This window comes from Balaenoptera acutorostrata, chromosome 11 (genome assembly GCF_949987535.1).
Source record: "Balaenoptera acutorostrata chromosome 11, mBalAcu1.1, whole genome shotgun sequence".
NCBI lineage: Eukaryota > Metazoa > Chordata > Mammalia > Artiodactyla > Balaenopteridae > Balaenoptera > Balaenoptera acutorostrata.
In genome coordinates, this window is record NC_080074.1 from 56,008,957 (window position 1) to 56,023,930 (window position 14,974).

The window sequence follows — 14,974 nt, forward strand, 5'->3', positions numbered from 1 at the left end:
GAATAAAAAGATGACTAGGATCTAGAAACTGATGAGAGAGAAAACATCTGGAGAAAATTGCTATCATTGTTCAAAATATTCAATGGGGAGAAGTGAAATTAACATTCCTGAAAGGTTTTCCATGTTTTTGAACAATGTGAAGAAAATGGAGGCCTGGATATATTAAGTGGTATATTTATCCATCTGTTCCTTGCTTTTTCTAAAAAATATGAAGCTCCTCTAAATTTTCTCCAGCTTCATCCTTTGTCTTCAGTCACATGTGACCATGGCAAGTCATGACACTGATCCACTTCATGACTATGTTGGCCCTGATATATTTGGATAAAGTCAAGTAAATGTGACCAGAACCCAAAAGTTCTGTTCTTCCTCAACCATTTTAGTCTTACATTTTCTGCTTAGGTAGAGAGAGGCCAAGATTAACAATGATGGGGAAGAGGGATCTGTTCTTATTGCTCAAAGACTCAAGTTTTTTTCAAAATTGGAAAATATCTTTTTATATTATGACATGATTAGTCTATTTTCTGCTCTTAATTTTAACTATCCTGAGCTCTCAAACTTATGTAGGAAATGTTTTACTTTACTTTTGATTCATCTTACCAAAACCTTCTGTTATCTGATCCTAATTACTAGCCATTCCCTCATATGATTTATTATTTTTCATGTTATACTCTCCAATATTAAATTATTCAAATATTTGAAAATCAAATAGTACATGTTTTATACATTTGGAGTACTTTGGGAAAGACAGATTTTAAAGAAAACTTTTGAAAGTCTATCTACAAAATGTCATAAATTACAACTGAAAAATAGCATGAATCCCATTCAGACTGTTACTGAGGATTACACAGTTGATGAGTAGAGAACAAAGCTGGCTTTAGAAGTGAATGCCCATGGGTGGCTAGACCCACACATTGGTTAAATGACTTGGCCTCATTTATCAGCATTAAAATATGTATGATTCAGGGTCATGCTTCAGCAAATTACAAACTACTAAATATATAGATGTTCAGGCAAACTATGAATGGTTAAGCTTGCAAATATTAAGTCTGAATTCTAATTGAATATTACTACATAATGTTTCTATAATTCTTTTACCCTTTTATGTTAAAGTGGTTGTTGATTTCTATATACTTTCTTCCTTGATTTTAAATGAATTATTTTCTTACATTTGTGCAGAATGCTTCCCAAAATAGTTATGAGAAATGTTTACTATCCTTATATCAATTTCTCGTAAAAGCTGTTTATTTTAGGTACCGTTTATGGGTATGTGTTCTCTGAAATTAAAAAAGAAAAAACGTTCTAAGAGTTTATAATCCTCTAGGAGAGGTGCAAAACTGTCCCCATTGTGGGCTTTTCTGGAGGTAAAGGAAGTTATTGTCTTGCTGTCCCTTTCTGCTTGTTGAAATATTCCCTTTTGCCCAGGTTTGCTTCCTGTAATAATCTTTTGAACAGTGGAGTACCTGACATGTGTTTGTTTCTTAAGCAAATGTGTAAAACTCTTCAAGTTTGAATGGAGAAGTAGAAAGAGAAGGTTTCTGCTGTGCCTGATGACAGTTTTTTATTTTTCCACACTAATATTCTGGCTCCATGTTGGAGCACTAGTGTGGCAAATCCTAGCGTTGGTGGCATTCTAAGGAAGGGACAGAAGTTTCGTTGAGGAGTAAAGATTCAAAACAACTCCAGAAGTGAGCTCTCGTCTCAGTTTATTTCTCACAGAGCAGCAGGTGTGTACATCGTGTTGCAGGATTAACTGTAACCTATTCTTTCTTATAATTACCATTAGCATTCCAGGTGCCCCTGATTTCAGGGAAAAGATGAACTTGATACAGCTTTAGGGATCAAAGGTAAAGAACTGCTTCAGTGGTCAGTAAAGAAGACACTGAAAAAAAAAAAAAAAAAAAAAAAAAAAGAAGACACTGAATTTTTTTTTATAAGAAAGGGATAGGGAAGCATCATTCTTTGATAGGAGGCCAAGAAACTGGCCACAAATAGCCAATATGTCATTATTGGTGAACCTAATATTGTCATCTAAAATGACCCTGCAGCTAACATATTGTTTTCCCAAGAACATGAAATGGGTAAAACAAAATCCTGAGTATAAGTGGACCTCTGTCAGTGTTCGACCTATTAGTTTGGAAATTAGCAGGAAAAGCACTGAACCATCAAACTTTCACCTAATCTCCATAAACCAAATGAAGATTGTGTTCTTACCTAATGGTTCATTCTTTCTATATTTAAATTGCCCCTTAATTGAATAAGCTATGTCATAACAGCATCTAAGTAATTAGAATTGGCTAGATTTAAAGATTCATATTTTGATCAACTTTGGGTATTTGAGACTAATGGATTATGACTATTTTTTTAAAAGGGAGAAATATATCTGGGAAATAGAAAAAAAAAAAAGCAAACACCCCCAACATAGTAAACATCACTGCCTATGCTGCCCTATCCTTCAGAAAATGGATTCTAGTTCTAGTCTTTTCGACTTAGAGAAACATTTTTTCCCAAAAATATACCACATATAGATTGGTCATCTCTAAACAATTTTATGGCAGAAGATAGGGATGGAGAGAGTTTGTGCTACTTCAGGCATGGTACTAGCCTTGTTCTTCCACAAGTTGCACCAAGTTCTTTTCAAAATGACAGCAGCATATTCTTTATGCAGACAGGTGTCTCAAGGAAAAGTTGTTCGTATTTATAACTCAAACCAACCAGGAAGCTAAGAGAAAATGTTGGTCTCTTAGTAATTCCTAGGCTACTAAGATAAATTTCTTCAAAGTTTCAATCCTTCCTCCCAAACTCCACTTATCTTAAATTCACCTTATAAACACAATTTTTATTGCTTAATTCTGTTAGCCCTTATATGCAGTGAGGCTGAAATTCTTGACTGATACTTGACCAGATATAAACTTTTAAAGTAGGACAGAAATTGGATTAAAAACTATCAATTCAAATTACTTCTTTACAAATGAGAGGTGAGTCTAAAGAAATGAACCTATCGAATTTAGCAGGAAAAGTGCCTTCCAATTGAGTTCAAAGTTTCAACTGTCTCTAAAAATGTGTGAACTCACTGGTATATGGAATAATATCTGTAAAAATCTATTCAGCTTTCCTCAAAGCATTCAAAATAATTGCTTTCCCATTTTAAGGACTTTATGATGTTTCTTTAAACAGTGTAATACCATTATACTGTTGTCTTTCAAAATTATCTAAATTTTTGTTGTTTTTCCACCTGGAGTAAACGGAAGGTATATATGGTAGAAAGCCAGGAGAAGTAGGAAAGTCTTAAATCTTCTTAATGTCCCAAGGGAATTTATTCACTACCCAAAGAGAAGTCAGGGAATGCTAACAGTTAATGTCATCCAGAGAGAATCAGTTGATCTGCCTCCGAGTGGATGAATGTGCATAAATGGCAATGCAAACAGTCATCTGCTTTCATGAGTCACATAGAAGAGTTCATGGCAGGCACACTGTACAGCTTTCAAAGTTCCAAGAAATGGTGCAAGTCCATCTGTTCCAAAGATTCATTTCTAGTCGAGATCTTCGTTTGCACAGCACAGGAAGCTGAAAGCCACTGACTGACAGATGTATTTGTGGTAAAAGCTCACTAGTCCTGCATTCTAATATAGGCTTTTTAGAAAAATGAAGTCTATACAGTGGTTATACCACCAATGAATTTAGGTAATAAATAAGGTAATCGGGTAATCAAGTAAAAAAGTAATCAGGATAAAATTTTATACCATTTTGAATTAATCCTTATTATCCTTGGGGATAGAAGGGAATTAGAAACTCACTAAGTCTAGCCAGCTTGTTTGACAGGTATGAATGAACCAGGGAGATTGAGAGATTTTTAAGTGACTTGTCCAAAGTTCTAAAACCAGAAGGTTGTAACACTGTTATAAACTCTTATCAAAACAAGCCCACCTCTTTTCAGTCAGTCTGGTGCTCTGTTTTTTTTTCTCCCAGAACTCTAGGAAGACTCTATGCCATTTTCCACTTCCACACCGGGACCCACACTGAGGTACACCTAAATATTGGGTTGGCAAAAAAGTTTGGGTTTTTCTGTAAGATGTCACAGAATAGAATCAGTTAACTAAGGAAATGCTCTGTTGTTTGAAATGACTATTCCCAATCACCCAAGGCTGTTAAATATTTTGAGATAAATTTTTTGAGAATTCATAGAACAGATAACAAGGTCAGTTAGTGGCAATATTGACCCCAGCCGAAATATTCAACAGATTGGCTTTGGTGCCCCAAATGTTAAATGTGGAGGCCAAGCCACAACACCAGCCATTCTAAGGAAGGAAAATTAAACTGCAGTATGAAAATGCAGTAGTTTTTAGGGCTTATAAGAATCACTTTCACCAGCATGAAAGTAAAATAGAGGCTTAATTTTTTACATAGGTGTGTATGTTTATGAAGGTGATTCATATGTCATTGCCTTACACTGCCTCGTCTATACTTAAAAGCTTGCTATTAAATGATTATTTCAGACCAATAGGAGTCTTCCATTTCATAATACCTCATTGCATAAGGTGCTTTAAGAAAGCACAAGTGCATTCATGTACAGTTACGACCAACTCAATGACAGCTTTTCTCCAGCTTAAATGAGAAAACCTGCTACTGCAGAGTAATGATGTTTTAATTGCACATTTAGTACACAAAAAGTGAAGCAAGAAGTTAATTCATGTACTTGTAAGAGCTACACTAAAAAAATACATTTGCAGTGAAGCAGCAATTATTTTCCAAGCAAGGAAAAGTTCATTCAAATCAGCATTTAGTGGTTTAAAGAAACGGGATTGCTTTAAGAATCCATTTACTGACTCAGAAAGATTTTAAATGGTAGAGTGCCTTATGTTATATACCTGAAACTAATACAATGTATGTCAATTATACATTAATAAAGAAATTAATTAACTAATTCAAAAAATCAGCATTTAGCATGAGGGTATTCTAGTCTTCCTTTTTACCTATATAGAATAAGTTAAATTTATTATTGGAATATTAGTTTGAAATGATGCCTATCTATGATGTTAAGCAGCTGTATTATAAAAATCCGACATGCACTGCATTTTAACCTGCTGCCTCCTTTCAGAAATACTGCCACATATTCCTTGCCTTCCAATTATTTAAAGAATGTCCATCAGTCTAAAGATAAATGTTTGTTTCTCTAATAACATGGGTATTTTAGTGAAACTTTTTTTTTAAATGAAATTGACTTATGTTCATAATGCATTGTCTCTTCTATTCTTGTGTGTATGTGACTCATATTCAAAGGAATATAAATATTGTTCAATAGTTCCTCATAAAAAGATTTTAATGACCACACTGGAAAAAATAAGACTATTTTGTAAATTAAGCTAATATGATAAGATTTACACTGATACTGTGGAGATTTGGCAGCGATTTCACAAATTTATGTAGACTGGCAAAGTGAACAACTGAAATTAAAAATCTGGGATACGGGATAGAACCCAAATACATCAAAGGAACCATCAATAATGAATAAGGAAATTTACAAATCTGCATTTTGTTTGGCATAATTATACCACATTTATTTTTACCCTAGGTGGTTAAAGTGTAGTACTAATTTCCTAAATATTTTTCCTGCATGTAGAGTCTGATGGCAGCTGGTCCACTAGAAAAACAAATAATGCAATTGCCTGTAAAAACTAGTAATGTATGCTCAGAAATAATCGAGGGCAAATGTAGGAATTCAATGCATTCAGGTGCCTAGAAATGTACCCATATCTGAATAATGTTACCACTTACATAATGCTTATTATGTGCCTTAGAATATTAGTTCTAAGCATTTGACCAATTAACTTATTTTGTCCTCAGCTCATACAACCCTATGATTTAGGTACTAATATTATAGCTGTTTTACTCAAGGTCACATGCTGAGTTATCAGCAGAACTAAGCACTGAACCTAGACAGCCTGGCTTCAAAGTATAACCTTTTTAACCATTACATACTCTCTATCAATCACCTTGTCTGAAAAGACAGTCTCTCTCCCAAAGCCAGCTGAAACAATAGTGCTTCCATCTTGATATATGACTTTGATTAACAGCATATGAAATGAATAATTACAAATTTAGTTACTATAAGACACAACAAATTTACTAATTAAATCAATGTTTATAGAGAAACAAGAAGTAATAATGCCCCCTCCCATAGGTATCCTATGCATCACCTTTTGTGTCTTATTTGGGAATTACTACTGCTACCACCTGTTAATATTTAAAAAGCATTTGCCTGGACAGATACTTTGCAGGGATTATCTGATTTAATCACAATAGCAAACATATGAGGGCTGATAATACCATTTTTATATTTCACATGGGGAGACGAAGGCTCAGGGGTTTTACATAATTTATCAACCTCACAGTGTTAGAAAGTGATTGATAAGGCAGAGATTTGAACCCAGGCAGCCTGTGTGCAGAGCCCACACTATTTGTCATTATGCCTCTTACCATAGTGTGTTGTCTCCCATTGGTAACCTAGTCAGCATGATTTGAACAGGGCAAAAGAACTATAGGCTCCATGAATAGAAAGATTTTAAGAACTTTATAAAAGCATCTTTTGCACTTGGGGACAGAATAGAGTCTTTAATTTTTTTCCTTCTTTAGCCTTTCTAATTATTCTTACCTTGAAGATGGGCAGAGGATATATATAACATAGTGGTCAAAATACAAAATGAAGACAGTATTAAAACAGTTGACTTCACTTCATTTTAAATGTAGCATCTTATATGCCATTTACCTGGTTTTAGTTTCTCAATTTACATCGGTGAACAGACGTAAAAAGACATGATGTTAGCATAAATTATTGAGAAATCTAATCAGAGCCCTGTAGTAGATTTGTTGGACTGGAAGAAATAAATGGGTGCTCTCACCTTAAAGAATCACTGCTTTTTGTTACCAGATTAGCTTCTTCAACCTGGCGGCTCATTACCAAGATAGCTTTGTACTTGTGACTAGAAATAATATTGATAATAATAACAGTAATAGTAATAATAATTTATTATTGCATGCGTTCAGCAGCGAAGTAGTTTCACTTACCGAATTGGCTGGTGTACAGCACACACAAATAAAATTTGCATGAAAAAGAACAGCTGTGTAAAATACTGCCTTTGGAAAGGCAAATTTACTGAGATAGTGATTATAGTGTATGAAGCTCAAGGCATAACCGTAATGATTGTAGGACCGTTTCTCTCCCTCATGCAGTATTTTACATCTATTGTCCTCAGAACCAGAAGACAGTGAATTCATGGTAGCAAATGCTCTTTCCTATCCTGTAAAAGTGATTTTATTGCAACCTCCTGCTTTTAAGTCACTGAAAACTTGCTGGAAAGCCTCCTTTGAAGGTAAAATTTTACTAGTTGGCATCTTCCAAAAGATGGGCTTGAGTGAAAAGAGAGTAATATTTAAGTTCTAAAAATAAGGCAGTGCTTAATTTGATGTACTAAAAGCTTACTTTTAAATGATAGCAAAATTTTTAAATGTTGGATTGTATAAGTATTGTTTAAGCAACTCTTTCATATCAGGAAGTTCCAGTTTATCATCTATAAAGGGTAAAATGGCAATCATTTTTCCTCCATTAGCATGTCATAATTTAAATATGATTCACTTGGACTTAATGAGCATATAAATCATTAAAGCGTTTTTTGTACTGAATTTTAGACAATAATTTTAAAGTGTTATTTGGACCTTGCATATTAGGTGATGAAAATTGGTGACAATGTACCTGTATTCAGAATCATCTACATGTTTTTAAATCTTTGGCTTTGCCATTTCATTTGGTACAAATCTGGAAGTTGTCAGGGAGAGTGCTGATATATGTTCATATTTATACTTCGTTGAAAAGAGCAAATTATGACTTAGCCTTTGTTTGAATTCCTTAAGTGTAGTCCTCTAACTTGAGTGAATGTCTGTTTGTTAGTGGGATCCTCTCATTCTACTTTTAGTGGTTTTCTTGTTAAACATTTATGCATTGAAAAAAACTGATCCCAACTCTAAAACGTTCATTTTTATAGTACTTCATAGTTGGCAAAGCTAGGTTTTCATAAGTATAATAATTCGATCCTCATAGCAACACTGTGAGGCTAACAAGATTATCCCCATTTTACACATGGGAAGCTGTAGGGCCCAGAGGTTGTATGACACAGCCAGTGTGATTAGTATTATTGCCACACTGACGTAAATCCAGAGTTCTGTGTGCTGAACCACAACAGTCCTCTGATCAAAATCAAATGATTTACAAAATCATACTGAAAACAAGTTGTCTGTTACTCTTCATCTCATAAAATGTGGATATTTTTAGGATTAATAAACTAGGAAACTAGGAAATAGTGCATGAAATTGGAGAATAAGGAAAAGCTTTCATTGTGTTTCAATCCGTGCTTATTTAGATGATCACTTCTTTAAATCATGTTTAAAGTTTGGTTTTCTAGCAATTATTTTAGCTGATAGAAACACAGCATGATAAAAATGTGTATTTATGATATTCTGGAGCACATGGATTGTATAGTTATGTGTTTGTGTATACTTATATGTTTCCTCTACTGACATGGAAGAAAAATTTATTATAGATATATAAACCTTTGGTATTATACTGTCAATTTGATGTCTATTTTTAAAATTATGTGAAAATAAAGCTTTGAATATATAAATGGTTGAGATAATCCCTCCTCAGCTTTATATAAACCAGCAGGATGAAATACTTACCTTGGTATGAAGATGTAAGAATGCGTCCGCCATACCCACCAATAGATTACTTAGAACCTGGGCTTGCAGTGGCTCAAGAGGACGTGTCACTTGCTTTCCTGGAGTCATTGCAGTGTGTCCCCCTCCAGTTGCCTGTGTTGAACCTCTCCTGAGGCTAAACCAGTTGTTCTCTTCCTCTTTTTTTCCTGTCATTTCAAGCACTGGTCCCCATATTATGTTTCATAATGATTACTACTAAGAGAATTTTCAGAAAAGGCAGGTGAATTTTCTCAGCCAGTGGAAATCAGATTGTGTTAAATCAATGTTTGTCAATAAAGTGTATCACAAAAATAACATTTCTGTGTTTTTCACAGTGATCAGCCATCCGCATCAGCAACCTGTAACATCACGTCCATAACACTCTTCACATTTCCTCCCCATCTTCTTCTTACACTGACTCCCAGGCTGGGAGCCCTTCTCACAACTTGTATAAAGTGACCATTGAATGGCAGACAAATTGATAATGAAGTTGCTTCCCTATCGAAGATATCCCCCGCTCCCAGAATCTCTAGAGGCCAGCAGACCCTTCACATCTGTGTCTTCCCACCCACAGTTCCATTCCTTCCATAGTTTCTCTGTGCACGGGTATAAGCAGCTACAAATACGCAGACAGAAGCTCCTTCTTTGGGAAGGGTAGCTGACCAACGAGACACAGATATGAAGCCTGCCTCCATGCAGAACCTACCTGTTTGTTTGAATTTTACACCTTCCTTTGGAGACCAGCTATGGCAGAGCAAAGTCTAGAGCTGGCTTTCTTATTTTCTTTAGTGTTCCTATTTTTCATAGTTGACCAAACAACAATAAACAACACAAACAAAAACCAGTCTTCTGGCAAACGTTTCATGAAAAGACAAGTAACTATGTCATTTAATGAAATAAAACCAAAGTATCCACAATAGTTTTTAAAAACTCACTTTTTGTTACTCACCATTGCTGCAAAAGAACTGTTAGGCAACTCTAAGTACTGTGATATTAAGAGCGTAACTAGAAATTCATTGACACAGCAGAAATCTGTCTCTCTATATCATCTTCCTTCCATATGCATATAGAGATATCCGTGTATGTATCGGGTATTCTAGCTAGCTAGCTATTATTCCTTTTTCCTGCATACAAAAATTCTCTGGACTTGAGTAGGTGTGAAAATCCAGTGTGAATCTGCCTCAGTAATTTATAATAGCATTAATAATACTGCTCTAATCAATTTCATGAGAAATTTGGGCACCTTTAAAATTTGGTAAAGGATTGTACCATCATTAATTGGTTTTCTCTCAAAATAATAGGGGTTTTTTGCCTTATGAATAGCTAATTTTCTGAAATACAGTTGAGTCAAATAAGCACTCAACTTTTAAACTACTGCAAGAATGGATTTTATGGAACCAGATCTCAAGGGCTTTCTTGAAGATGGGGTCTGATTGTATTCCTGAGGCCAAAGGCCTTTCTTCACTGACTCCTGTCATGATGTGTATGATCTCTGGGTTATTATGTCCACCAAGCCTGTGCAAAGAACAGGGATTCCAGAATCATTCTTCAGATCTGAAAGACCAAAGATCACCAGTTAAGATCTTCCTGGTCACCGTTGGAGTCATTTGGATAATAGTGCAAGGGGCTCTAAAAGTATTATGAAATAATAGAGAAAATAATTATTTTAATAAGCTATAAATACCTAAATATGGTAGTACTTTAAAATTCAATAATTTATTTGATACAGCAAATACCAGCATTTTGAGTTACATATTCATTTCTAATACTTAATTGTGTAGAGTTTTAAGATGATGGCTGTTATGAAATGATTCTATTTTCTTCTTCTTTTGCAGGTAACCCATTAACAAAGGATAAATCAAGTGATCCTCAAAGCTGATTACATTGAACATCAGCATAGAAACATAACTCATGAGGTGATCTTGAAGGAAAATTTTTATACAGCTCACAAGAGGCACTCTGGAGTCTATTATTTCCAGGGGATTTCATGGCTTGTAATCAGCTTCTTCTTGGAATCAAGACTTTTAAAAAGTCCGACATGAACTTCTCTATCATGAAGATTTCATCAGATTTGAACTGTGTTCAACTTGTATAATTGCACTTGCAAAAAGGATTTGAAGTTACTATCTGAAGAGTTAGCGTTTCCAGATGGTGTCAGAGACACTTACCTTTTGGGCTCTTGGCTCCAAATGTGACTGCTTTTCTTGTTTCTGAAAGTCTCCCAAGTGCACTGGCCTATTGTCATGGACCTGTTCCTGAGTCCTGTGTTCAGTGGCTAGGACTGCACATGGCTTCAGTGACTTTTCCTTTGAGAACTTCTCCTCTGGCATGGTGTAGACTGAGACAATTTATTTGTATCCTAATCTTGGAGCTCTGAAAGCCTACATGTTTTAACATCTTAAAGTTGCTTTTGTTAAAGGAATGGAAATATATATCCATTGATAATAATTATTGTTGGCAAGTAATAGTTATCTGAATACATCAATCATATAAGAATGTATAGACAAGCTGACATGTTTCCCCAAGGCTAACACACTGCTGCAGCTCTCTGTCAGTTAAATAGGTAGTAGTTAGAACTGAATTACCATTTTCATTATATACTCCTCTTTGGTACCTCTAGAGTACTCTCCCTTTCAGTTTTTTGTTTTTTGTTTTTAAAGTGGGCTTTTTCTTTCATTTTTATCTTTACTTTTTCCCTCCACAGAAATTAGCAGTGAGCAGTCAAGTATTTAGGTAACCTTCAGTTTCAAACAATTGCCAGGGATGCATGTGGGTTTTGATTTCTTAGCTTGAAATTTATTCACTTAGATTTCTTCTAGTATTTTTTTAAACTGTCCTTTCTATCTCATTTTAAAAAGGCTGTCTCTTGCTCTATCCCAATGACTGTTTGAATGCCTATCTGTTTATTCAGTCTGTTGGTAGAATAAATTGTTCTTTTCCTTGGTCTCAATTTTATAAATATTTGCTTACCGTTGTCCCGTTCAAACAATTTCTTTAGTCAGTCTTTGTCCACGTTTTCGTAGTACTTTTAACATTTGTGGTTTTCAGTTCTACAGGAAAATCTTATAAATATTTCAAGGCCTTAAACATGTATGTACTTTTTTTTCTAAGTTACTCACAGAATGTATAATTTTATACTACATCTGCTTTGTTTCATTTGTGATGCAGAGGGAGAGAAGAATGGAAATTGCATAACCATTCTGGATATTGTGTAAATGTATAGTTTGAAGGAATGTAAAGGGGGAGGAGCTTCTGTGTTTTACTCATCTTAGACTAATAGGAAGATACTTCAGAAATTGTCCTATTAGAAGTTCCATTATGTTAGAGAAGGTGTGGACATCTTTTGTTTTTTAAAACTCACTGACATGGCCAATTAGGTATATGTTGATTTCCATGATGGAGGCTGACATACAAACCAAAGCTCTCCAGGCTAAGTTGGTAACAACTTTCAAAGACCAATACATTACCCAGAATCTTCTCTCGGCAGAATGACTAAAAGCATAAAATTTGTTAAACATTACATTTGTAAAGTATGCTTTTGATATTGAACTAAAGTAAAGTATACTGCCCCATAAGTTCATGGAATGGAATGACTTTCTCCTTCCATTTTAATTATGCATATACAACTAGATGGCTCTGAGTGAATTTTGCAATGGTTCAAGACTGTCTGAACTCATAAAGAAAGGAGTAACAGTTGTGCTGGAGTTTCTGCATCAGTAATAATATCATTAATTTCTTTGGAACAAAGTGGAAAACTATATTATTTTGGAAATTATGAATTTGTCCTAGGTTTGAAATTATAGATCATGCCTCTCATTTTTTAAACTATGTCCCCTAAAACAACACTGGAAATTCTGTATTATATTCAAGTGTAATACATGCATATCAATAGAAAAAAATAAATGGAATTTCAAATATATTAACTAGATTATCCCCAGTAGATTAATGTTGTGACTCTTCAGAAAAGGTGAATAAAATTGGAATATAAGATGGACTCTTTTTTCATGAGTTACATTCAGAGAATCTGTTTTCCAGTGTTTTATCTTAAAAGCACTTCAGTTACTATCTAGGAAAACCTCTGAGTTTATGGGGAAGCTGACATAAATTCTTCAACCTTCTTTTTATAAAACTCCATGGCAAATCTTGCCATTTACACAAGGTTCCGATATTTGACTTGCTTCTTTGCTAAGAAACAATTGAAATAGATGTATCTACACTTGTGCCACTTGCTCACATCTTGACTATGACAAAATTTTGCTAGCAATATACAAAAATCATTTTATTATAAAAATTGTTGAAAATAATGACTGTTTATCCTTTGAAATTCATTATACAGTGGGCCCTTGAACAACATAGGTTTGAACTGCACAGGTCTACTTATACATGGATTTTTTTCAACATTAAGTACTACAGTACTACACAATCTGAGGTTGGTTCCAGGGATGCAGAACCTTGGGTATGGAGGAACCGCATAGAGGGAGGATGGACTGTAAGTTATACACAGATTTTCGACTGCACGGAGGGTTAGCTCCCCTGACCCCAGCATTGTTCAAAGGTCAACCGTATATGGAAATGTTAATTAAAACATAAAATATGGCTATGATTTAGCCTTTAAGAATTACTTTAAATAGCTTTTATTTTGAAGTAATTTAAGATTTCCAATAAGTTATGAAAATAGCTCAGAGGACTTCTCTGTATCCTTTTCCCCATTATCGCCCAGTGATAACATCTTACAAAACCAAGAAATTGACATTGGTACAACACTATCCACTCAAATACAGACCTTATTCAGATTTCACTAGTTTCACATGCACTTTGGGTGTGTTTATGTGTGTGTGTATACGATCTTATTCTTTTTAATTAATTTGGTAAATACCTACTTCAGTATGTCATAACATAGAATAGATTATGAGAGTCTATGGGTCAATGAGTGGCTGATTTGTGATGACTTTTTTGAAGTTCTCTATTTATGGAAAAATATCCTATAGCTTTATTTTATTTTTATACATTCTTGTTGCCTTAACACAACGGAAACTTCCAGTTTTAACATCAGACAGTACCATATAAGATTTCAAATTTGGAATTGGCATTAATGGGTAGGAAGAGGTCTGAGAATCTGCATCTATGGTTGAATTAAAAAGGGAGTTTGGTCCTGTTCTTTATTTCCCTCAGCAAGGCCTGTGCTACTACACAATGCTATACAAGTGGGTTGTGACTTTTGATAATACACAATGGCTAATAGCATGATGATTAAGTGGGACATGATCTTTTAAAAATTTTGATCATTTTCTCAATTCATGATCATATATCCATCTGAAAGAGCAACATATGCGAAAATATCAAGTAGTATTTTTCATCATGGAGCCCTTTCTCATTTTGACCCACTTAAGTGGAGAGAATTAGAATGATGGAAGACACAGAGAAGCTGAAAAGTTGCGGAGACACATATTGGGTATCTCCTGTTCCCCTTACCCACATAGAGAACTCATAGTAGAGCATTACTATTTTTATTAAGGTAAGGGTTTGGCTGTCTGCCTGTCTGCCTTCATACCTGCCTTCCTCTCCTTTCTTGTTTTCTTCCTTTCTTCCTTACCCTCCTTTCCTTCCATCTTTCCCTTCCTTCCTTTCCTTCTCTTTTGTTTTATATATATAATACTTTGAAAAGAGAGTAGAGGTAGCAGATTTTATTCATTGCATTGCATGATACTGAAAAGTAGTGTAGACCTCACAACTATCTGACATCTAATTGACTTATTCCTACTAGGCACAAGCATATTTGGTGAGATCAAATGTTAGCTGAAGTTTAGCCTTTAAAATGGCCTTTAAAATCTATTCAATGGAATTTTTTTTAATGCCCTACATTTGCAGGGCATGCTGCTAACCAATGAAAAGTAGGTACCCAGAAGACATAAGTGTTTCATATTTGTTTTGATTTTTTAAAATCTTCATTATATTTCAAATTAATAAATGTTATGCACTATGTCAAACATTTTTCTGGAAGGTTTTATCTGTTATACAAAGTGATTGAACTTTATTCTGAACTTTATTCTAGAAGTTATGTGAGCAGGGCACTACAAAGTTTTGTTTCACAGGTTTCAGCAAAAATGTGATGGGAAGTCTTAAAGAAGAGAGACTGTGGGCTTGAAGAGAAGTTAGAGGGGACTAACATAATCCAGGTAAAGTTAATGTGGGCCTGAGCTTGGACTATTACACTGAGGAGAATGTGAAA

At 34.6% G+C, this 14,974-nt stretch overlaps 1 protein-coding gene across 1 annotated transcript in view; it reads left to right on the forward strand.

The window, feature by feature from the left end:
• Positions 1 to 12,657, forward strand: part of TAFA2 (TAFA chemokine like family member 2) — a 535,691-nt gene extending 523,034 nt beyond the window's left edge. Inside the window, exon 5 of the mRNA XM_007179730.2 lies at positions 10,581 to 12,657. Coding sequence (XP_007179792.1) covers positions 10,581 to 10,592 — 12 coding nt within the window. The 3' untranslated portion in view covers positions 10,593 to 12,657. The remainder of the gene's footprint in view (positions 1 to 10,580) is intronic.
• The last annotated feature ends 2,317 nt before the right edge of the window (positions 12,658 to 14,974 follow it).